At 38.3% G+C, this 25,060-nt stretch overlaps 1 protein-coding gene across 1 annotated transcript in view; it reads left to right on the top strand.

Moving 5' to 3' along the window:
* The window catches only part of HSPB7 (heat shock protein family B (small) member 7), a 119,184-nt gene extending 110,630 nt beyond the window's left edge, over positions 1 to 8,554 (top strand). Inside the window, exon 3 of the mRNA XM_044080519.1 lies at positions 6,455 to 8,554. Coding sequence (XP_043936454.1) covers positions 6,455 to 6,637 — 183 coding nt within the window. The 3' untranslated portion in view covers positions 6,638 to 8,554. The remainder of the gene's footprint in view (positions 1 to 6,454) is intronic.
* The last annotated feature ends 16,506 nt before the right edge of the window (positions 8,555 to 25,060 follow it).

Consider the following 25,060-nt stretch of genomic DNA (forward strand, 5'->3'; position numbering starts at 1 on the left):
CACAAGTTATCAGTGTAAAATTTGGGAAGCAGCATTTTGCTAATTTACATTTGATTTCAACTGCAGTTGTTTGACAGCCATGAGTTGGAATATGTTGGCTTGAATGTTAGAACAAGTACATTGTGTTACAGTGTCCTGCATTTGTGTCAAATTTTCCATTGAGTTCAAAAAAACATGTGACACATTTTTTGCTGCAACTCATGAAGCTGAGATTTACCTCATTTTTACATACACTTTTGAACTGTAGCAGTTATTGGAAACTTGTACTCCCTGCAAAAACATATTGTTAGTTAACAAGATATTCCAAGTAGCTGCCTTCGTCTGATAACGACTATATAAAATTTTGTGTTATTGGTACTGCAAAACAAATAGACATTTTTAGTCACTAAAAATGAAAAAATAAAACACTTGCTCCATACTTTACGAAAGTTATAGCATTACTTTCTCACATGACTAACATCATGTGATACATATATATTACAAAAGTATTTGGTCTAAAGAAGTCTTTATAATTTGAAAAAGACAAAAGTACATGGTAAAGTGCATATTTTTGACAATAAAATTGTTCTTAATTATTTTTCTCTTCCAAGTGTGTCTTTGTTTTGGCAGCTTTATTTAAAAAAAATACTTGCCAGGATTTAGGTCTGCTTTTTTCATTTGCTATAAATAAGCATCTTCACATCTCAAAATACTAGCCAGTTTGCATGATATGCAAATCCTGGATGATATCTCAGATTATATAATTCCATGGATGTGGGAACAGTGATAATATGAGTGGACAATGGAAAATGAAACATAAGAAAGTGTAACACAGGCTTCCAGTTTAAAGAACATAGACTAAATCAAATAAACACCCTTGGCACATCCTCATACACTTAAAAAGTGCCTTATTCAATCAGAATAAAAAGAACTAAATTAATAAAGTTAGTCTGTAAGATGTGGCACTGTGGATGAGTCCTCTCTGCACAGCTCTAGGCATTTCACAAATAACTGACATGAGTAGATTGGGGAGAAGAGCACATATGCAGATTACCATGAGCAGAGGCATGGAGAGCTCTGCACATGAAGGTCCCCAGCAGAATAACACACTGAGTGTGATTCATAATATATAGCACTGCTCACTACTATATGGAGTCTGTGCTGTATAAAAATGAGATCACAAGTACATGCAGACAAATATAACATCATTCCAAAGGCAGCAAAGCAAAGTGCTGAAGTGATATTATGTATTATGCATATCAAAATACAGACGTGCAGTGTACAGTCCACAACACTAATATATATATATATATATATATATATATATATATATATATATATATATATATATATATATATATATGCTGTGCAAACCGTAGAAGTGAGAAAATAACTTATTAAAATAAAAACTCAACTTATTGCCCTGGTATTTTAAATAAATCACTGAGACTCAAAACAGTTGATTAACCTTTCATTCTACTAAGTGAAAGAACTTCTTCAGAATAATGTTACAAATGAAAAGTCAGTGGTATTAACAGTAGAAGCAAAACATGTGACAGAATTATATCCAATAGTGTGAAACTATATACATGTACAGTAACCAATAATGACATGCCTTATGTTATGAACTATTCAATGACTGTAAAAGAAATAGAATAACATTAATAATATTTACATGATGAATATTAAATTAGCTAAACCATTTGAGAGCACATTTAATATTGCAGCTTTCATTTAAACCTGGTGCCAGTTCCAAATTAAGCAGAAGCTGCCACTTAAGCTCTCTAACTTCTAAAAATAAATCTGTGTTACCAAAAAATGCATTGATTTATTCTAGTACCAAGAAATGGAATTTAACAAATGATCTACAAACTGTACTATGTTTAGCAAGAGCATTGTATGTATTTCCTTTTCTAATGGCACCCAGGTGTTCCTTAATATGATCTGACAATTTTCTAGAGGTTTTACCTATATAAAAACTTTGACATGAGGAACATGCAGCTGCATAAACAACTGAGACAGAATGGCAGTCAAAAATCTGGGAAATGTAACAGTAAAATTGCAGTGTTTAAAAGTATAACTAGATCCAATATAAATGTACTGACAACACATTTAGTACAACAATGCATTCCCTTAGTGATGCAAGTGTCTTCGATAGGGTTAATAAGGAAATTTTTGTTTCTATTTTCAATGTGTAGATGAATAGATTTTGTTCTTTTAAAAGAAAATGCTGGAGTGGGACCTGGAAAAGAGCAGATGTGTTGAGAATTAGAAAGTAGGTCCCAATTGCTAGTGATAACTTCCCTAATTAGAGACATATCTCTTGAAATAGGTAAAGGGAAGCTAAGTGTCATGTCTTTATTATTTTTATGTGTATTGTGAGATACAAACCCATATTTTAAAATAGGAAAATATTTGGTGTGTCTGAGAGCTATTAATTCATCACATATATCATTAACTAACTTCTGTGGGTAATTTCTTAAGTAAAACATGTGCTTTAATAAACTGGACTGTTTAGAAAATTCTTTTTCATTACTAGTCAAACGTGAAATACGTATAAACTGACCCTTTACTAAGTTATTTTTCATAAAGAAAGGATGTTGACTAGTATAGTCTAAAAAACAGTTCTTATAAGTGTTTTTCCTGTAAACTGTGGAATGTTTTTCTCCATCAGATGTTAGCTCAATATTTGTATCTAAAAATGTACAGAAGTATCACAATCAGATATGACAAAATTGAGAAATCCTATGCTTTTTTTCATGTTGTCAATAAAAATATTAAGCTTGTCAGTGCTGCCTTGCCATGTAAAAAAGTTGTCATCTATGTATCTTTTATATAATAAAACATTATTATATTCCTGTAGTGTAGTCAGATTGTCAAGTTCTCAAGCACTTAATACCAGATTTGCAAATGCAGGAGCTAACTTGGAACCCATGGCCACTTGATTTGTTTGTAGATATTATTATTAAAATAAAATAAATTATTGTTTAGAACAATATCAACCAGTGTACAAAGGGTGTTAAGAGAGAAAGTAGTGTATTTATCTAAGAAATGTTTAAATAAGCATGGAATATTTATTTAAATGTCCTCACTACTCCACCCCGCTGCTGCAGGCCCCTGGCTCTGTAAACAGTGCTCTGCTATTGCTTATCCCATGCTTCTTTTCTAACCAACCTTCTCTAAAGTAATTGTTTACAGAAATGTTCAGCTGACACTCTAGATAACTGAGTCAAATGGCTACTAATGTTTGTGAAGAGCTGAAAGGTAAGATGTCAAAGTAGTCAGCAGAAAGGGAAAAGATTTCTGGCCTTGCAAGGTCAAGTCCTTTATATATACATAAGGATGTACACATGCAATACATATATATATATATATATATCTACATATATATATATATATATATATATATATATATATATATATATACACACACATATATATATATATATATATATATATACACACACACACACACACACACACACACACACACACACACACACACACACATACACACACACACACAATTAGCAGTAAATGTAGGGGATGCAGGGGGCAAGAATCCCCTGCAAAAATTATTGTTTCTATTATTTGTATTTTTTTGAGCTTCTTAAATGTATTCTTAAATTATCAATGTTTTGTGGTCATTATATTCTGAGTTCAGTATATATATATATATATATATATATATATATATATATATATATACATATATACATGCTGCCTCTCCCCTTAAAGGTTAAAGGCTTACAGACTGCACTCACAACTACCCAGTATGCATTGTAACCCATTGTTAATGCTCCTTACCCCCAAATAATACTATAAAAAGCTACTCTGACTATATCTTTGGGAATCATATCCAGTCTAGGCATATAGCTGTTATTCTGTTTGTAAGTAACACTGTATCCAGAGGGTTTTAGACTGCACTGGCAAGTCATAATTCCTACACCAATACTTGATTGGAAAGACTTCTAGTTTGCCTGTTTTTTCCTAACTCCAGTTGGCATATTGATATAACATATATTATGCCTTCACACTGCATTAGGTGCTACAAATGCTGTAGCAGCTTCGCAATGATATGCCCTCCCCAAAAAGTCAGTACTGCTAATTGCTCATTCTAACTTTGCCATCCTTGATGGTACAACCAGCACCTAGCATCTGTTTCTAGATGTCTTTCAGTGGAAGCAATTTTCACCAGCTGTTCTGTGGAACCCTTTGTTTCTGCTAACTTGGAACAGGGGTGCTGCCACAAATGTTGGGAAAAGTTAATAACCACTGAAATCTGTAAAGATGTTGGGGAACGTTAATAGGTCTCTGGTGTCATTGTAAACAGGTACATTTTAATAGTTTACTGTCACAATCTTGAAACCCACAGTCTTGAATATCATAATCCTCAGACCATGTCATCAAAAGACCAAAACACTGATGATCAAATGTTTAAAAATCTCAAATATAGAATAAGCCTACCTGTCTGACCCCAGGATTAAGTGTTGACATAGGTCCTGCAGAGATGTGGATCCACGAACAATTGCTAAGAGGAGAGCAACTCCAGGAGTTTAATATTGAGGTCTTCAGCATGTTGGTCTTTTCATATTGTTGGATCAGGATTATGATTTTCAAGATGATGGGCTTCAAGCTTGTGATACTAAATCCATTTTTAACACATGCCTCACAGCCATCTTTAGCCTTGCACAAATCTTACATACTTTAATTAAAGAGGATTAAGTATCATTTTAGTGATCCAGCTGAAAAGCATTGAATTTGATTATCCTAATTCATAAGGAGAAAGAACCTCATACTAGTAAAATTTCCAAGATTTACTCCATTCCTGTCAAGAAAGGACAGTTTATGATAAAGGCTAAAGTGTGACCCATATAGTTTCCTTCATCCTTCTGGATCTATAGTAGCTTTTCAGGTCTGTGCTCTTGTACAACGTGGCATTTAAGTACAAGTAGCTTCCAGTGTGCTTTAATTTTGTATGTGTTCATCCTATTTTTACAAGGTAAGATTAAATTGCATAGGTACACTGCATGTTACCACCTATTTTAGAAAAATGAAAGTCACAGAAAAATTTCTAGGGACTGATAATTATAATCTCATTAGTTGTCCACTAACCTCAAAGACATATTTTACACAAAATACTGACTAACCCTGTGCACAGTAATTAAAAAACAGTGTCAACTTCTGTGCTTGTCCAGTTTTATGCACCATTTCCAGCAGAAATACTAGGCTGAGTGAGGACTAACTGGGAGCAGTACAGCCCAAGGAGGAATTCATTAGAAATTAAATTCACCTAATCCACTGGTATAGCAAAGGATTTCTGATACTTACAGATCTGGTACCTCACTGGTCTTAACTAGGAGGGAAGGATCAATCAAATTAATAAGGGCAACCTTGGTCTTGACTTTCACTTCTAAAAGATAAGAACTGCAAGTCAACAAATTTGTTTGCACTTTGGGTAGCATGGCAAATTTAGAATCTGACATTAGAGTGCATGCCTATGCTACTGATATTCTTGACATCAAATACATATTCCTTATTGATTACTTATAGATTTGTGGGCATAAAAGCACTTAGGTTGCCATGACTTTTACAAACTAATTTCAGTGGATATTGTTTAATCAGTGTTATTACTAAAATTGTAAAATGGAGTCAAATGCTAGTTTTTTCAGTCTACTTTGATATTTTTTTTTAATTATAAATGTTGCAATATTATAAACCTGTAATAAAACTGCAGTCAGATCAGCTGGAAAATATGTGAATTCTTACAGCAGTTTGGTGACTTCAATATGGTTCATTCACCTCAAAAAAGGTTGGAAACCACTGCTTTGTGATTACTCAACAGACAGAACTCTCTGGCAGTGGAGTAGCTGTCTCCTGTACAAAATATGTTAGTGCTTTTTGTGCAACTCACATTTTAGGATAGAGAAAGCATCATGCATGATGATATATCCAGTCTAAGTAGATCCTATGACATTTTAGGGAATCTCAGCTAAGAAAGGCATGGGATACAAAAAGTAGAAGAAAACATAGCCAGTCTGTTGCTAATGCTTTTATTTAATTTATTGATTAATAAGATAAACTTCTAGTACTCTTTGGTTGAGTGATTCATTTGAAGTTACATAATAGGTAACTGGAGACTGAGAGCTAAAGTTCATTAATATTCAATGCAGTTAATCCTCTGCACCAAACTACTAGATGCATTTGTTGTAGTAATGTGGTCCTGCAGTAACAAAAAACACAGAAAGAAGTGAGAGTGGTCTGCAACTGGAACAAGTCAGATTAATTTGCAAGGGGGGTTCATCATTTATTTACTATAAAAAGGAGCAGCTGAAATGTCTCCTTACTGTATGCCTAATATCATTAAATATATGCAAGGCAGTTAAGCAAAACAGTGTGTGTGTACTACCTTTGCATCTCTTTCCTCTTAGCATAAATCTAAGTGGCATGTTTTGTGCTATTTTGTTTCCTCCAGCTTGCTGCAGATGGCACAGTCGTGAATACCTTTACACACAAATGCCAGCTACCAGATGACGTGAATCCTACAACACTCACATCATCCCTTGCGGAAGATGGCACACTCACTGTCAAAGCCAAGCGCCACCCAGCCAAGCATGAGCACGTACAGCAGCTTTTCAAGACTGAAATCAAAATCTAAGCAAGAGACACGTGGGCCTGGTGTCAAGCAGTGAAAATGCTTCGGATGTACTGGAGAGTTTAACCTAGTTAGCATAACAGGAAATATTTTTGTACCTGTTTAAGATGCACAAACAGATTTACCCAACAGATTGGAAAGCTTGTACATTTGATCGTTTTGATCATCTGATCATATGTCTGACATGGCAATTTGCATAATTTATTGTTCTTGAGAAGTCATTGACCTAACACAATTTGATGCATTCAGCATTGCCACCAAACAGCAGTCAGAAGAATATTTGTGTACACTATGTGCCCAACTGAGGAAAGGAAAGACAGAAGAATGCACAATGAAATGCTGATATCCCTTTTAGTGCAGTCTGACTAACTATATATTTCAGCTATGTGAACTTTAAGTAGGATGCCAGGTCTCTATCCATTTAACTGGTTCTCTGCCTATAACTGAAATTTCCTTGTAGAATAACAGTTGTACATAGGTTGTATCTTTTTGTGTGTACTTTAATTTCAGCTTCAAAAAATAATATCAAAACCAGTAGGTTTGGTACACTTCCTTCCATCAGCATGATTCCATCTTGTTCTACCTGACTTTTCGATACCCCAGCCATACCTTAATTCATTTTAGCAGCCCTTTGGTGTTCCCTTAACTCTCATTAGATCTTGCAACTACAGTAAGTAAGACACTTACAGCTGTTACATACAAAAATCCTTAAAATAAAACGATTACATAAATCTTAATTATTAACAGGGTAAATGACTCATTGTACCTTAAGCAATAAGTCCCTCATAGAGGTGGCCTTACATTTAGCAACCACTGAATTATAATATATTCCTAAAGTGCACCTTTTTATGGGGCTTTTACATATTATTAATTCTGGAAAAAGTGTTTCCTTCATTTATAGCTGGTCCTTAATAGGAGCACTATAGCATCATACAGTAACTCTGTTACTTAAATGTATGTTATAGGACTTGTATGGTATAAAATGAAGTTGAAGATGTAAGATTATGAAGCACTGCACTGTAGCATTGCTTCTTGGATCTTCCCGATAAAAAGGGGTACAATTGCTCTGCGTATATACCTTATTAAAAATATATAGGAAAATAAATAATTGATCTTGTGGAGTGCATCTACCATTACTTCAGAAACATACTGCATTTAAGAAGCCAACAATAACTCAATACTTCATCAGTGATCAGCAGCAAAGGTGATCTCACTAGATCATATTTAATTAAATCCAGCCCAAGACTGAATAATCAGTTTCTGGTCCTATTAGCCAACCTACTTAATATGTTCTGTTTCATGAAGAGATTTTTACAAGGCAATGCATATGGCTTTGTCCTCTCATTTTTGCATGATTTTCCATGTAGAAAAGGCTGCCCAGTCAATAAAGTTCCACAGTACTCAAGTTATGTCATGAAATATATTTCATCCTTTGCACTCTGCAGCGGTCATCTGCCATCCTATATAGGAATCTCATTATGATGACATCAGCCTTCCATATCACCCCAATATCTGTAAGCTCCTAATTTTCTAAATACATAAACCCCATGAAATCCGTTGATATGCGTGAGTCTCAGTAATGTGGTCACTTTTTTAATACCAACCCAAACTCCCAAATCCTACACACCTCTTGTCTATAAAGTGGTTTGTTGGTAGCTGCACATTTTAAAAATCTGTTAAAGGTACGGTTGGAACAATACCATGTTATTAAAGGAAGAGGCACAAAACCAAGACAGCTTTCATCTTGACTGATTCATGCAGCTCAACAAACAGCAATCCATTTGTATCTATCAAGAGACTTTCTATACTTTAGCTATCACTATTTAATTGCATGCTTTACTCAGCTTTGTTTTTATAATAAAATACTAAACAGAACATTTCTCATTTATGTGGAAAATTAATAAAAACATGAAAAATGAAGTGTGGTTCATTCACCTGTCATAAGGCACTGTCCATCTTAATTATGTTGTAAGCATGTATATTAAGAGCAGACCTAATGTTATGTGGCAACATGAAACTAACATGTATTACATAGCTGAGTGCATTGCAGATGGCAGAGTAGACTTCTGCAGTGATATATGCCAGGGCTGCACCCAGGAGTCCAAAGGACCAGCTAAGTAGTAGAAGTGTGAAAAAATCTGAGACTGATTCTGCCTGGAAGGGATTTACCTGTCAGCATAATTCTACCCCCAGAGGAGAAATACACTATACTTATTCCAAAGTGTTCTACTCCATCATTATACCCTACCTCCCTGCTATTATGATGTCAGTCACACATACGGAGTCTGGCCAGTGCTTGCCTTGGTTGGTAAACCAGACAATTAGTGAAGCAGGCAAGTTAAAGGCCAGAAGTCAGAGCTAAACAACAGCACTGTAAACATAACACATACTGGATTTTTGACAGACAAGACAGACAGACAGGCAGAGACATAGGCAGGTGATATGTATTCAAGTAACTGCAGGTGCTTAGTAGGATTTCAGAGAACAAGCTTTTACATTTACCAAAAAACTTTTAAACTGTTTTCAGAATGCATCTAAGTATCTGGTCATAAAGATTTATTTGCTTGTTGGTTGATTGGTTGGTTGGCTTAATTACTGGATAGATAGGCTGATCCAAACACCCTTTCCATCTATGACCTAAGCCCACTGAGCAATTTAACATACATTGCGAGTAAAATCAGGATTGATGTTGGCAAACAGTAGGATTAGCAGCACACTCGAGCAATTACAGACAGCTTACGCATTTTCTAGACATTGCAGTTTAACACCAAGAAAACCTACACTGAGAAGTACTAGCTTAATAATTTACAGCACTGGATATTCACCTTATTGCTCAGTAATGTCTGTCATATGGGCTGTGACAGCAATCATCACTGTTTCATTTCAAAAGGTGGAAAACTGCACAGAGGCAGTCTTTTAAAACATACACATGAACTCACACTGGTAGTAACGGTTTAATTAGACTTGCAGTATATCTGTACATGTGCCACAGTGCATGAAAATGTAACTCTGTGGGTGTTTATATTAATGTCTACTTCCATTTAAAGAAAGTAAGACAAAAATATATAATATGATGACAGACGGTTTTAGTCAATGCCACCTGCCTGATAATATGCTAATCCAAGGAAATTAATAATCCTCCCCATCCTGAGTTTCCTTTTGCCTTTGCAATATATTCTTGAACGCCTACGCTGCTTGCAGATCCAGTGTATTGTCAAGAAAGTGAAACTGCATATTAACCTGTCTGTGAAAAAATGCTTCTGCACACTTTGCCTAAACTGCCTTCCCAAGTTTTGATTCAGACCCTTACAGATTCACGTCTTTCTCTGAAAGATATATTACATTACTGAATTGATAGTGGAATATGATGTACTTGAAAAACTGTATGTTTCTCCTATCCATTCACTAGCCATAAGAATAAACTCATTAAGTCCCTTTAGTCTCTTCTCTTCTAGTATAGACTCTGCATCACTTTGACTTCCTCTGGACTGCTTAATCCTGAGTAAATTCTTGCTGAAAAGGGATACTTTCAGCTGTAAAGCACACTGTAAGCAGGATCGTTCAATCTTTATTGATTTCCATATAAAATGCCTTCCTTTCACCTTTTAGTTTCATCACAGCCTTCTTTACATTCTTCCCTTGATATTTGCCTATGTTTGGGTTAGCTGACAGGAGCACATTCAGTTTCATCTAACTTCTGTTGCTGTTAGTATAACCCCTCCCCATTATACTCCTTTGTATTTATTTACATTTATTTTAAGCTAATGGCATTAGGCCTTTTCTGGAAACATGCTCCTTGCCTGCCCCGCCCATCTGCCTTGCCCTGCTGAACATTTTGGTCTCACCCACAAATAAGAGTACTTTTCTCTATCTGTCATGTGTCACCAGCACCTTCTTTCTTCTATGTCAATCACAATCACTCTTTCAAATGTTAAGATTTACTGGCTCAGGACTTGTTGTGTCTTTCAGCTTTTCCCGGTAAGGGGTCGCCACAATGGTACTCCGGTCCGCTAATGATTGGCAGTAGATTTTTATGTGCCGAGTTGCCAGCCCTGATGCACAACCTTCAACGAAGGTACGCCCATTCACGCATGTCTCCACACACAAGACGCTCTAGCTGAGAATCGAACAGGACGTCTTACTGTGAGGCGACAACGCTACCGCAGTACCACCACTGCAGCATTACTGGCTCAGGACTAAATCTTGCAATACCCTACCAGTAACCCTACTTTCAACAGGAAGCATTCTGTTTACTATAACCCTCTGCTTTCTTATTTTTCAACATCCTGTCATTCAAGGTAGCAGGGCTCTTCTCCAAGCTGCTTCATGTATTTATTCATATTTTTATGGGTCTGAACTAAATATTTTACCAAAATCCTAACAGGATGTATTAACATCTCCCTGCTCGTCTTCCTTCTTTGTCACTGAGTCAAAGAAATATATTAGATTTCAACCACGCAAGCAGACTTTACGTGCAACAATAAATCTCAATATACTGGTAATGTATTATTCACTATATACTTTACTGAAATACAGACTGAAATATTTTGTGAAACCTTAGGCAAAAATAATTTTGGACTACAAATTGCACATAAAATAGCTACAAATTCTGTTACCTTTTTGGATCTAACTCTGCAGAGAGCAGATGGAGAAATGGTGACATCGAACTGTACAAGAAATGTACAGCAGGAGACACTTTTGGTATGGCAATAGATATAATCAAGCTCACCTAATAAATTCTCTTTATTGGGTAGACTTTTTGCTTGTAAAAATGAATTGTAGAAAAAGAAGTTGTCATTGATCTAGAAGAGTGAGCTTTGACTTGCTTAGGTAAGTAAACACCTTTAGATTCATAAACAAACAAAATGCAGTCTCTTAACCATTTAGGTAAAGTGGTCTTAGCAACTGGTTTACCTTTTCTGACATCCAAAAAAGATATGAAAAGCTGGTCAGATTTTCTGAAAGATTTAGTTCTGTCTAAATAAAATTGCAGCTGTCTATGAACATCTAATAGATGAATATATGTATATTCCCCTTTCTTTTGGTAACTGGGAAAGAAGACTGGTAAGCTGATAGGTTGGTTAATGTTGTTCTGTAAAGCAACTTTGGGTAGAACGGACAGGTTGGTACGTATGGTTACTCTGTCTTTATGAAAAATTAAATAAGGATATTTGGAGGAGAGAGCTTGCAATTCAGATACTCTTCTTGCAGAAGTTATAGCAATTAGGAAAATAGTTTTCCATGATAAGAATTTCAAATCTACCTTGGCTGAAGGGTCAAAATGGGACAAACTAATGTCTGTTGTTAGATCTTTAACTGGAGGGCCAAGTAGGAAGGTACCTCTAAAAAAGGGCTTAAACAATTTTGATGAAGCCAAAGATGAGGAATTTTCTCCAATATGATCATTTGAAATGGCTGCTAACTGTACTTTCACAGTATTGTGACTCACCCATTTGTGGAAAATATGTGCAAGAAAATCTAGAACTGATGGAATAGGAGTAGTAAAATGATCTAACTGCTTCTGTTGAGCCCATATAAAAAATATTTTCCATTTGCTCTTATAGATTCTCCTAGCAGATAATTTGTGGGAGGAGATTAGAAAGTTTCGGACTTGGGGAGAAAGCCTGAAAAATCTAGCCATCAGTGGAATTGGAGAAACCATGCAGTTAGTTTTAGGCCAAAAGGGAGCAATGAAGACCACTTTGCTCTTAAACCTGAATGCTTTCTGAAGAAATTTGGGGATCAAGGGAAGAGGTGGGAGATCATAAAGTAGAGCAGGAGGCCAAGCATGGACTAGAGCAGCTCTGGGTGACTGTCTCTGAAGGAGAATCAAGGTAAAGAACCTGCTGCATTTGTTGTTGTGGGGAGATTGCAGCAAGGCTGACCCCATTTGTGGAAGAACATGTTCACCACTTATTGATTCAGACACCACTCATGTGGCATCAGTAAGACTCTGCTGAGCCTGTGTGCTAGGATGGTGCACTCCCTCTGAATGTGCATTGCAATCAGAAAGTGGTTGGTAGAGATTGCCCACTGCCACATTCTCACTGCTTCTTGACACAGAGGATAGGGCCTGGTTCCCCCTTGTTTGTTGATGTACGATACTACTGGCATATTGCCCATTTGTATTGCAACAGTCCCTACATAAAGAAAGCTGTGAAGTGCCTGCAATGCCAGAAGGACCACCCTCATCTCCAGGATACTGATATGCAGGTTGGTTTCACATGCCTTGGACTGTCTGACCCAGAAAAGGAAATGCCCTCCACCACACCTGGAAGGTGTATGTGGTCATCATGACATTTGGGGGGGACAAAGGGGCATCCTTGTAGAATCTCCAAGGAGTGAAGCTACCAGAGGAGAGAATCTTTGCACACTCGTGATACTTTGATCTGGTAGCTTAGAGGGTGTTGGTGTAATGATCACGGAACTGCTAAGGTCCATTGTAGAATGCTCATATGTAGACGTGCTGTTGGTAAAGGTGTTACGGTAGCAGCCATGCAGCCCAAGGCTCTGAGTACTAGTTATGCTGGAGGAGCCAAAATTGATAAAATTTGTCTGATATGTAGTCTTAGGGTTGAACTCCTGTTTGGAGGTAGGAAGGCCAAGGTTTTGGTTGTATCCAGATGTGCTCTTATGAAGTCTATGTTCTGGGCCAGCTGTAACTGTGATTTTTGCATGTTGATGGTTATGCCCAAAATAGGAGCTAGTTGTAAAAGATAGTCCCTGGCTTGGATGAGTAGATGCCTGGTTGGAACAGCTAGGAGCCAGTCATCTAGGTAAGGAAACACATGGAATCCGTGCAGTCTTAGATGAGCTGCAACTACCACCATGCATTTGGTGAACAGACGGGTGAGTGTGGTGAGACCAAAAGAAAGCACTCTGAATTGAAAATGTCTGGCTCCTAGCCGGAAGCATAGATAACATTCTGGAGTGTCTGTCTATCTTGATGTGGGAGTACATATCTTTCAGGTCTCTTGAGAACATCCAGTCAGCTATTTTCAAAACAGGTAGAATGGACTGGATCTTGACCATTCTGAACTTTGAGTTCTTTACTGACTTGTTCAGGGATGTCAGGATCAAGATGGCTCTGAGGTCCCATCATTTTTGGTTCTAAAAAGAATCTTGAGTAAATGCATGATCCAAGTTGATCTGGAGGGACCTTCTGGATGACTGTTGTTTGGAGCAGCTTTGAAATCTCTAATGCTGCTGCCTCTCTATATGACAGGGTGGAACATCCAGGAGAAAGCTCTTTGGTTTGGGGAGTTTTGAAAAGGGAATGGAGTATCCTCTAGATACTATCCTTTGTGCCCACTGGTCATTTATGATGGCTAGCCAGGCTTCTGGGTGCAAGGATAAGCATCGTCTGACTGCCTCCAGAGAAGGGCAGTCAAGCAACCTTTCAGGAGTGCTGAAAGAGTCTGTCCGAGAAAGAATCTTGAGACCCTTGATTTTGCGGATCCCCTCTGCCACATGGATGATGTCAACCATTATAAATGTTTCCCCCTCTGCCTGTGGAGGAAAAATCTCCCTGAGTTTCCTGAAAAGGACTCTGAGATTTCTTGAACCACAGTATCTTCCCCCATGCTGATTCCTGGAGAAAATTTTTGCAGGGTAGAAAAATGGATTCCATGGCAGACAGGATCTTTCCATCTTTCTCACTACATGAGAGTGTGTCTCTAACAGTGGGCCCAAACAAAGATGATCCATCAAAATGACCATTGATAAAAGATGCCTTGAAAGGTTCTGCAAAGTCTCACAGCCATATCCAAGCACACCTAATGGCAATGCCCGAACCAGCGGCCCTTGAGGTACCTTCTGCCCCATGGGAGATTAACCTCATGGACACATTGGAAATTGGCTGTAGAGTGGCCAGTCTAGAGGAGAAGGACTTCCATTCCTCATCGGACATGGACTCTGGGACTGAGCTAAGGAGTTCTTTGATTAAATCTGTCTGTAGCCTGGTGAAATGGGAAAGATAGTTTAAGGCTTGTAAGGTGAAGGTAGACGAGGTGCAAACTCTCTGGCCAAATCTGTCGATTGCCCTAGACTCCCTGTTAGGGGGATGGACAGTGGAGCTTTCCTAAGCCAGCTCCTTCTTTGTGGCTCTCACAACAACATGGCATCTACCGGGATTCCTTTGGTCCAATGGGATCGGACAGAGGGAGCACTAACAATCTTTTCTGCACATTTGGGGATAGGATCTACAGTGTCCAGGTCCTTCCATGCCCTGCTTGATATTGATACCAGATAGATAAGTTTATCAGTGGTTGGGGAACACCCAAGATGTAGATGGGCCAAACCCGAAAGCCTCCAAGAACACCATTTGCTTGGGGATAGCATTTTGAGAAAACCATCCATCTTTTTGGTGCAGGATTTCTAAGATGTCTCCGAAAGAGACATCCTCAGGTGGTGATCTGGGGCACCCTTCCCCATTCCCAAAATTGGTGTCTTCTGTAATGGCTTCTTCTTGGGAATCCAGATGCCTACTTTTGCACCTACTCTTCTAGGGAATCTCCTCAGTGGGGTGTTCCAGGGAGACATTGGGAGAGATCTGGGATTCCAATGGTGGAAGTACCTGAAGGCTTCATTGGACTGGCTGTCCCATGGGTGGTAGTGGTGAGGTCTCAGAGACAGTTACCATGGGAGTGAGGAGTGGATCCAAAAGTGTGGAAGCTGAGGATCTCCTGGGCATGGAGACAACCCTCTCCACCACTATGAAAGCTGATGGGGCTACAGACGCTGAAGACTGTTCCCCTGGAACCAAAGCTACCAGAGCAGAGGATCCCCGAGTCCCCCCAGCCCCCTGCTCCAAGAAAAAACTTGGGGTCAAGCTGTCAGACTCTGACTCTCAGAGGTGAAGAAACAGCTCTGAAAACTTCAGAGTCGAGGTCAACCTTTCGGAACCAACATTGAGACTTTAGCTCTGAGAGCCACTCTTTGCCAATGTGATCTGGCCGAGAGAGTCAGGGAAACTGCCGGGGTCGAAGAGAGAATCACTATCGGCTCTGACACCTCAACTCTCAAGGCCTTCAGATCTGAGGGCTCCGAAGCAGGAGGTCAGATTGCAGAAGGAGCTAATGGTCTGAAAAGTGATTCTCTGCCCACAGACCAGGTAGCGGACAGGGCTGGTAAGACCCCCATCTGGATCTGTGTGTCTGAAGAAATTGCCTTATCAATCTATCTACCTCTGATTCAGAAACCTTTGGAGGACCTGACAGATGATGCTGTAGAAGGTGGCCTGGAAGTAGTCTTGGGAGATATCTCTTTAAGGGGAGACCCTGTGGTTGGAGGAGGAGGATCCCAAGTGCACTTTTTGAAGCCTAAAGGCTTAGCAGATATTTTCCCTTTAAAGTTTAGGAGGAAAGGAGAGAGCTAACAAAGTAACTCCCACCAAAGAAACAGCTAGCGACCGCTATTTCAAACAGAAAAAAACATAAAGACTTTTTTATTTTTAACAGAGAAAAAAGGGGTAGGAGATGAGATGAAAATAGGAGAGTAAACCTAAAAAAGAAAAAAATTAGGAACTTACCTGTCAATCTGCAATGGAGCTCAAGCAAGTGAATCATGATTCTTTTCCTAGGAGCATCAAACAAGATCTGAGGTAATCTGGAGGATGAGCCATTATGGGTAGTACTGGAGTTTGAGCTTTGAAGCATAAGCTTTAGAAAGCGAGCAAGTCAGATCCAAGGTTGGATCTGAAGCCCACAGGTTGACGAAGAATGAAAATGACATCAGATCTTTCTTTACAGGTTCGGCATCCTTTATGAGTTGTCCACAGCTGTGGAGGGACTGTTTTTAGTCCTTTTAAATCTGCAATATCTACAGTGTGTTCTGATGTCATTACAGCAAAAGGGTATATTCATCTTTACAAATATCAGTTGAGTATAGTCCCAAAGGAGAGGGTTCATTCAAAATATCAAGGAAAACTCCATCTGGAGTACAATAAACAGTAAATTACAATGTAAATAAATCTCTGCCTAAAAGGCTTAAATGGGCTGTATTTCCTACAATAAAGGCATGTTGTTCTTTTAATGGACCTATTTGAATAGGAATGGGATTAGTTTCTGGTAGTCCAGAGGAACTCCGGACACTCTGATTTTCAGCATTTGATGAAGTAATCATTTATTTAGTTGCTCCTCTGTTAACAATGAAAGGAAGAGGAGTTACACACTGTAATATTAACAAAGGGACATTTTTGTTCAACTGGTACCAAAGAAAATAGCTGTGGTTTCTGTTCACAGTTGTCCTAATGATCTTGTTGCCTTGATGGTGGCTGTCAAGCAGTACTCCAAACTGGTGGATGTCTTTTTGCTTGTTGATGTTCATAGGTTCATAGGATGTTACTCGGCTGTTGACCCAAGTGTCTTTACAAGCCTAGTTGTTAAATCCTAATATAATACTAGATGAAGAGATATTGTCTAATCCCAAGGTTTTCCTAGCAAGGATGACCCATGTCCAGGAGAGAAGCTGGGTCAATCCCTGGCAGAAATGTACAGCTTGCCATCCAGTCATTCAGGTTGCACTTAAACAGGGTAATTGAGGTGCTCTGCTTGATATAGATTAGAAGCCTATTGCAGAGGACTGGCAACCTCTGAGTGATGTATCTGTCTCTCCAGCAGGTCCTGCAGGCTAGATTAAGGTCTCTGGAATGAGTAACTATAGTCCCATTTGACTAACAGATGTGGAGCATTTCCATTAGATTTTGGTCAGAGATAGCCTTGTAAACCAGACATAAGTCACCTCTAAGTAGTCTATACGCTACTGAGTAAAGTGGCAGCGACTTCAGTCTATCTGCATAAGACATGTGCTGAAGACCCTGAATTTTCTTAGAAATCTCTAAGGTCTCTTAGGTTGCTGCAGGTGACTGGTACTGTACATACCAAATGCAGCATTATATTCAATAATAGGCCTGATGAGGGACAAGTACAGGGGAGTTATAACCTCTTTTACTCTTGAGGCAATGCCTTTGCTAATCAAATGCATGACTTAGAATGTCTTCCTCGTCACAGAAGACACATGATGGTCAAAGTTGAGGTCACAGTCAACTTGTGTTCCCAGGTCTCTCACTGCTGAATTGGTACTTAGGATATTATTGTTTATTTTATAATCAGCAGGGACATTGTTTTTACTGAAGGGAATGATGATGCATTTTTTTAGCATTTATTTTAAGACCATAGCTTTGGCACCAATCATTGGTCTATGTAAGCCCCTTTTGAAGTACGTTGGCATTGCTAGGGGATTCAATGATAGCACCTAATTTGCAGTCATCCGCAAACTTGGTTAGACACAGCCCCTCCATTATGACCTGGACTTTCTAAAAAGTATATGCCAAAGAAGAGGTTCTCAGCAGTGACCCTTGTGGGACCCTATTGGTGACAGGTCTGCTGGTAGAGGTAAAGTCTCCACTTTGACTGAGTGTTGTCGATCTGTGAACCAGTTTGCAATCCACCTGACAACATAGGGGTTGATATTCTTCTGGGTTAGTTTGCCAATGATGCTCGAATGTGAGATAGTGTCAAAGGGTTTGGCCAAGTCAAAATAGGCTGTGTGCATGGCTTTACCCTCGTCTGTGGCTTTGGCCACATTTTCAAAGAAGTCCACCAGGTTTAGCAGGCATGACCTGTCCTTGACAAAACTGAACTAGGATGGGTCCATGGTTTGGAGGTCACCTATATCCTTATTTATGATGTCCATGATGATTCATTCCATTGCCTTACAGATGAGGCTCGTTAACTTATTGGTCTATAGTTACCCGGGTCTGTTGCCAAGCTGCCCTTGTGGAGGGGGAGATCAGTCACTGTTTTCCATTAACAAGGACAAAGCCAGTACTCAGGCTGTGTTTGAATAGAGTGCCTAATGGAGTAGCTAGCTCTTGTTTTAGAGCATTAAGAACGTAGCCCAGACTGCCATCTGATCCCATGGAGGCTGTTCTTAGCCTTGGAGACAGCATGGATGACTTGCTCATTGGAGATGCAGGGAGGAGGAGAAGATGAAAACATGGTTTGTGGTATGTTTTGGGGGATGGGGGGTGAAATTTTCACCAAACCTGTCTGCTAGCAGGTTTGCAATTTCTGCAGGGTCAGTGTATGTGATGCCATCCACAATTAGTTCAGCACACATCTGAGTCCTACCTTTTAGGTTGCGGACATAACTGAAGAAAACCTTATAGTTATCCTTGGCTATTGTTGCTAAATTCTTCTGATAATTGCTCTTTGAAGATTTTACAAGTTGTCTTATTTGCTTGTTTAGGCTGAGGGGGGTGCTCTTCCAGTTCTGGGATCTCACATTTCTAATTTTAGACAGCAGCTTATTTTGCTTATTGTATAATTTATTAATGCTAGACGACTACCAGGATAGTTTGTTTTTTCATGAGGATCTTTAATCCTGCCCATTACGGCTGCATCTACATTTGTGTAGATGTTTATACAGGGCATCTGTGTAAATGTTAGTATAGCTATCAGTACCATCTGTGGAAACTGGAGATTAGAAGTTGATTATACCTTCCCTTAGGAGGGTATATTTAGCTTTGATGACGTTTTTTACCTGACTTCTCCTTTGGAGAGTTTTGATGCTATTGGTGCTTCAAAAATGACTGATTTATGCTTGGACATTTGACACATTTGTGTGTGTAGTAAGTGGGAATTCATTACGCCAATGTCCAGCTTGTCCACAATTAAAGCAATTGTTAAGGTGCGGTTCACATGGCAAAGCTTGTGGTAGCAAAAGTGGGTAAAAAAGTTTGTTAATATTGTCCTGGGGCTTGTGGTTGAAAGAATCTAACTCTACCTCTTCCTCTGCAATCGGTTCTCCCCTCTCCTGTCCCTGTGAATGAGTATCAAACTGTTGCAGCTGAATATCGACTCATTTCTTTTGTTGTTCCATTTCTTCTCTAATTATATTGCCTGCCACATATTGTGCTAGGTTACCAATTTCATGAATGCCTAAACTTGGCCAATTTAGGTAAACTAATCTATTTCTGAATTGCTGGTTGCAAGACTTTACAAAGACTGCTTTCAACCTGCTGGCTGCCACTCTCTCTGTAAGTTCTGGATGTCCAGAAAAGTCTTCAACCGCATCTATCATGCATTGTAAATATACATCAATGGATTAATTTTCTTTCTGTACAATTGCGTTAATCCTTAGTTTGGTGCTGAAAAGCATACTGTAGTGATGCCTTTTAATAAGTTATCTCTGTGGGTAATAAACCCATCATCTGTGTGTTTTGGAATATTATTGCATATGTTGGATTTTTCCCATATATTCCAATCAATGTCAGGTGGTATTGAGGCTTTTAGAACTGCTCTTACATCTTCATTAGTAGGGTTTTACAACTGTACATGTCTTTCTAATGTTTTGGCATTCTTTGCTGAATGTGTTCGAATTGGAGGGAGAGAATCTACAACGATTTGGAAATCCACTGCAGTCCATGGGCACATGGGCGCACCACCATTATGGTAGGATAAGCATCACCATCCCGAGCAGCTGTAGGATAATGCACATCTCTCAGTAGGTGTCTGGACACTAATGATTTCAGTTTCTGTGGAAGAATCAGAATCTGATACTTCCTCTGCACTTTGTTTAGAAGGGGGATTCTACTGATATTCTTTTTCATTAGTAGCTATCAGAAACTGTAAGACTGTTTTATTCTTTTCAGGATGTTGGTTTTCAGTGAAGCACTTTTATTAATAAATAGTTTTAATTTATTTACATGTTTTGTATTAGCTGTTTGTGTTTTTGATACGACTGTTTACATTTGTTGGCTATTCTCGCTAACAGGTAAGAGGTTGCTCTTACTGTTGTCTAAATTGTGTATTATAAACTAATCCATAGGGATGAGCAGAAGTACTACAGGTAACTTGGGATGTATCCGTGGAAGAAGTAGGAAGAATGGCATTTTGTACCTCCACCTACCCTCTCATAGAAGGAGGACTGGCAGCTTCATACAAAACAGGATGATCATATGGTGCATGGGGGGGGTGATCAGAAGGAACCAGAGGCCAGTCATCATCATAAGAATCTGCCTGATTAACTGTTAATTTTTCTAGCTGTCTTAAGGAATACAGGCCTCAGGAATGGGGTTTTCTTCCGCACATTTTTGTAGTGTACCTACTGTTTTATTACTTTCCTGCAGCTGGGTTTTATCTAGCCAGGGGTGGCTCATGGTAGAGGAGTACTGGATTGCACCCACAATTTGTCAAAAGAAAAAAAAAGTTTAGGTATTTTTACACACAAGTAGCAGTGCAAACTGCAAACTAGTGTGTAATGTGGAAGATGCGATGATTCACAGAACTTGGTGCAGCGTGCATAAGTTCCGTTTTTAAAAAAAAAGAAAAGAAAAAAAATGCTTTTCTTATCACCAGACTGTTTTAAAAACAGTCCAGATTAAGAAGACTGCAGGCATCAATGAAGATGCCCAGATGTCATTGCGGTTTTAACTGCAGTAAATTGGAATCCGACTGGACTGTTAAGTCAGCAGCCACGTCACGTAATCTGACGTGATGTGGCTGCTGATTAGTCCTGTTCTCTCGCATTCTCTTCCACACTTTATAGGTTCATAGGTTCATAGGTTAGTACTAGGCTAACTGCCCTTGCAAGACATTTTAAGCCTAGCCAATTATCCCCTGAGAGGTTTAAGTTAACAGTTAATTTGCAAGGGAGGGGGCGGAAGATACAGAAGGACTATATTGAGATTCAAGAAGAATACAAAATGATTAAAAACAAAAAGCTGACAAACTACTTAGTGAATAACTGGTAAATAAAGGATGCCTTGGAAAGGAAGATTATTTTTTTAATCTACTATGGGAACACTGTGGAAAAAAAATCATGAGTTCTGAGTTTTTTTTTTTGGCAAAACCAACCCGATACTTTATTCATTTTTTTTTCCTGGCAGGGTCAGCCAGATAATTTGTGCATTTAATTATTATTTCCTGGCAGGATTGACCAGATACTGTTTAAATGACGCAGGACTACTTGAATAAATTTTGTTTCTAACATCCTGGGCCTGGAGTCTGGCAGGGTCAACCAGATAGTAGTAGGTATTGTATGTGTTTTGGAGGCTGTTGATCGTGACTTTCTTTTTTTAATATACTGCCCTGGCAGGTTAACATATACCAGGGAGGCATTGTGTTTTTAGGGACTGTTGATTTTTGTTAATATAATACACTGGTATGGTTAACGAGATACTAGTGGTCTGTGTGTTTTGCGGTTGTTGATGACTTTCTTTTTTTAATATATTATCCTGAGAGGGTTAAACAGATAGTAGGGAGGCAATGTGTTTTGGGGACTGTTGATTTTTGTTAATATAATACACTGGCATGGTCAGCCAGATACTAGCGGTCTGTGTGTTTTGCGGTTGTTGATGACTTTCTTTTTTTCATATATTATCCTGAGAGGGTTAAACAGATAGTAGGGAGGCAATGTGTTTTGGGGACTGTTGATTTTTGTTAATATAATACACTGGCATGGTCAGCCAGATACTAGCAGTCTGTGCGTTTGGCGGTTGTTGATGACTTTCTTTCTTATTTTTTTTGTTTTTAATATAATATCCTGGCAGGAGTCAAAGAGATACTAGGTATACAGTGTGTTCTGTGATGCTGTTTGTGGATGACATGTTCTTTTTTTTAACCTAATATCTCTTTGTGGGGTTAGTCAAGATAAATTAGGACCATTTGTCAATGTTTTGTTGTTGAAACAAACTGTACTTTTGCATGAGTACAGTGTGTATGGGTGAATTGAAGTAAGATCACGTGTAAATTCTTGGCTATGTGATGTGAAAGAAATACAGTAATGTTACCATGGTGTTTTATTTTCATTATTTTAAACCTTGCAGGCTCAAAGCAGATTCTCTAGATAGGCAGTTACGATAGGGGCAATGCCTATCTGTGAATAGAATGACTGCAGTACTAGCTTGCTTAACAAGAGTAATGTGCATTTATGTGAAGTAAGATCGACCACAAGCTCTGAACACTGGATATTGTTTATGTGAAAAAAAAAAAAGAATACGTACCTTAATGGCAATGTTGTCTTTTTTGTTGTTGTTGCTTTTGTTTTTAACCTGTTGTTGGGGTTGTCAGTGAAGATTGGGGCTATGTGTAAATGGAACAAATGGCCCTGCTGCTTACTGCTGTCTGTACTTTAAGAATGTAAAATAATTAACAAGCTTACGAGTAATTCTTAATGTATGTTACTTCATATCTGTTCATTTATACTGAATATTTGTTTAAAAATGTTGATAATACGTTGGAGCTTTTCTCCCCGGACATAAGCTGAAACGTTTGTTTGTTTTTTCAACTAAAACTGGTTGCAGAAACCAGGGTAAACAAAAGTAAAACATAAAATATAAAATGAAATGTGTACTTGGCTGACACATATAACCTGTAACTAATGTTTCTGTCAACAAAAGGAAAGTAATGTAGGTATGCAACACAACTGTTATTATTTCTACTTTAATCCTGACAGGTAAAAAGCAGCTACTTTAGTTAGGTAATGGGGGGGGGTTGTGAATTGAATAAGTTGACTGGCCTTGCTGTTTACTATCGTAATTGTGGCTTTGCAAGATTAATGTGTATTTGGGTAAAGTCAGCTGTCATGAAAGCCTGTGATACTGTTTCTGTGCAGCAGACTAAATTAAGACAATCGTTGATATCTTTGTTTTAATCCTGGCAGGGTCAAAGCAGAAACTTTAGGTTGGCTATTGATATGATGGCTGTTTGTGAATGAAATCTTTGACATTGTAACTTTGGTGTAATACTTCTGATTTTGCATGACTAATGTGTATTTGGGTAAAATAAGACAGAAAGTAAACACTGACTAGATAGTACAGTGAGATATCCTTGCATTTCATTTGGCATTGTACAAAATGCAGATTACTTCATACAATACAGTGTATGTTTACTACATTGTGTGTAGTCATAATAGTTTCATGCAGTGAAGACCAACCACCTTTTCACTGATTAGAGGTGTTACAGCAGGACCTATACACCTCATTAACTCTGAAATGCCCTTTAATCTAGTATTGGTTGGTAGAATATTCAGCATGTGCAGTAGTGATGGAGCACTTATTTTATGTAAATTGGTAAGCATGGTCTGGGTTGATCCCACTGTAGAATAGCCCTGCCTCTTAGTAGTTGGCCCCACTCCTTTCTAGTTGGCCCCACCCATTCAGCTGTCTCCTGCAGCCCCCTTTGATTTGAAGTCACCAGCCACCACCGAATCTAGCTGAATTCAATTTTAAAGTTCCTTTTCCTTATTTGTTAATTCTTCTGGCCAGTCACTAAAAGTTGACCAACAAGAGGTAGATACTTTATTCCCTTTCTGTTTCAGTTTCTTTTTAAGATTTTCTAGAATTTTCTTATCAAAAGTTTCTCCCTCTGGGAATTGTGCACTATCATTTTTAGTGAGCTAAGAACATTTCTCCAAGTAATTAATGCTGCCTCGACCATATTTATTAAACATATGTCTTGCTAGAGACCCAAACTTTGGCTTATTTAATACACCTGCAGTGGTGTCCATTGTAATATCCGCTCGCATACCAAAGTTTGGCTAGATATGCAACTATAATTATAAACCAACTCTTACAGTAGTAAGGATACTTTGTCCTTATGACAAGGATACTCTGGTCCTTGTTATTTTATCATTAAAACTCATTCTCATTCAATCAAAAGCATTTTAAGTTATAATTTAAACAATTAATGGTCACTCTCATCTGATTTCCCCATTCTCATACAATTGTGTCTAATACAGAGGTTCTTAGTAAAAGTTATCTGCAGAGACCCCAAACTCTGCTGAAGGTGAGAAAAAATAAAATTATGTATTGCCACAACAGAAAGTTGCATGACAGAAAATCTGTCACAAGTGGGCCACATAGCAACTTCTGCTGCAGCAATCAACAAATGTCTCAGAAGATCTGAGAATTCATGGCATCAAACTGTTATGGTACAAAATAACTTCACCCAACACAGGTCAGCAGTGAAGAATAGTCTTGTTCATTGCAGGGAACATACATATGTGGCACACAAGGCAATCACATTTCTTTCTCTCCAAGCAGAAAAAGATTCATTCTTATATATTATTTTTGACTGAAATCAGTTATATCATTAACTATTATTTTACAACCACTGACCAATTAAACATGAGCACATTTGCATTATTTCCTGACTCTCTATCTGTACTTTTCCATATTAGGCACAAGAGCCAAATTCCTTACTAGAACTTTCTACACTGGCTATGCTGGCACTTTCATGTTGGCAGGAAATAAGTAATCAAAAACAGACTAAAACTATCAGGATTTCATCTTGAAATGAAACAGACTTCAAAATAGAATATTCATCAAACATTTCTCTTTCTCATACACTTCAGAGTTGGTATATGTAATTAGAAAGTTCAAATGATTACTCAGGGATCTAGCACCTCAAGAAGAAGAGGAAA

This window comes from Protopterus annectens, chromosome 8.part0 (assembly GCF_019279795.1).
Source record: "Protopterus annectens isolate FY-2018-M chromosome 8.part0, PAN1.0, whole genome shotgun sequence".
Lineage (NCBI taxonomy): Eukaryota > Metazoa > Chordata > Ceratodontiformes > Protopteridae > Protopterus > Protopterus annectens.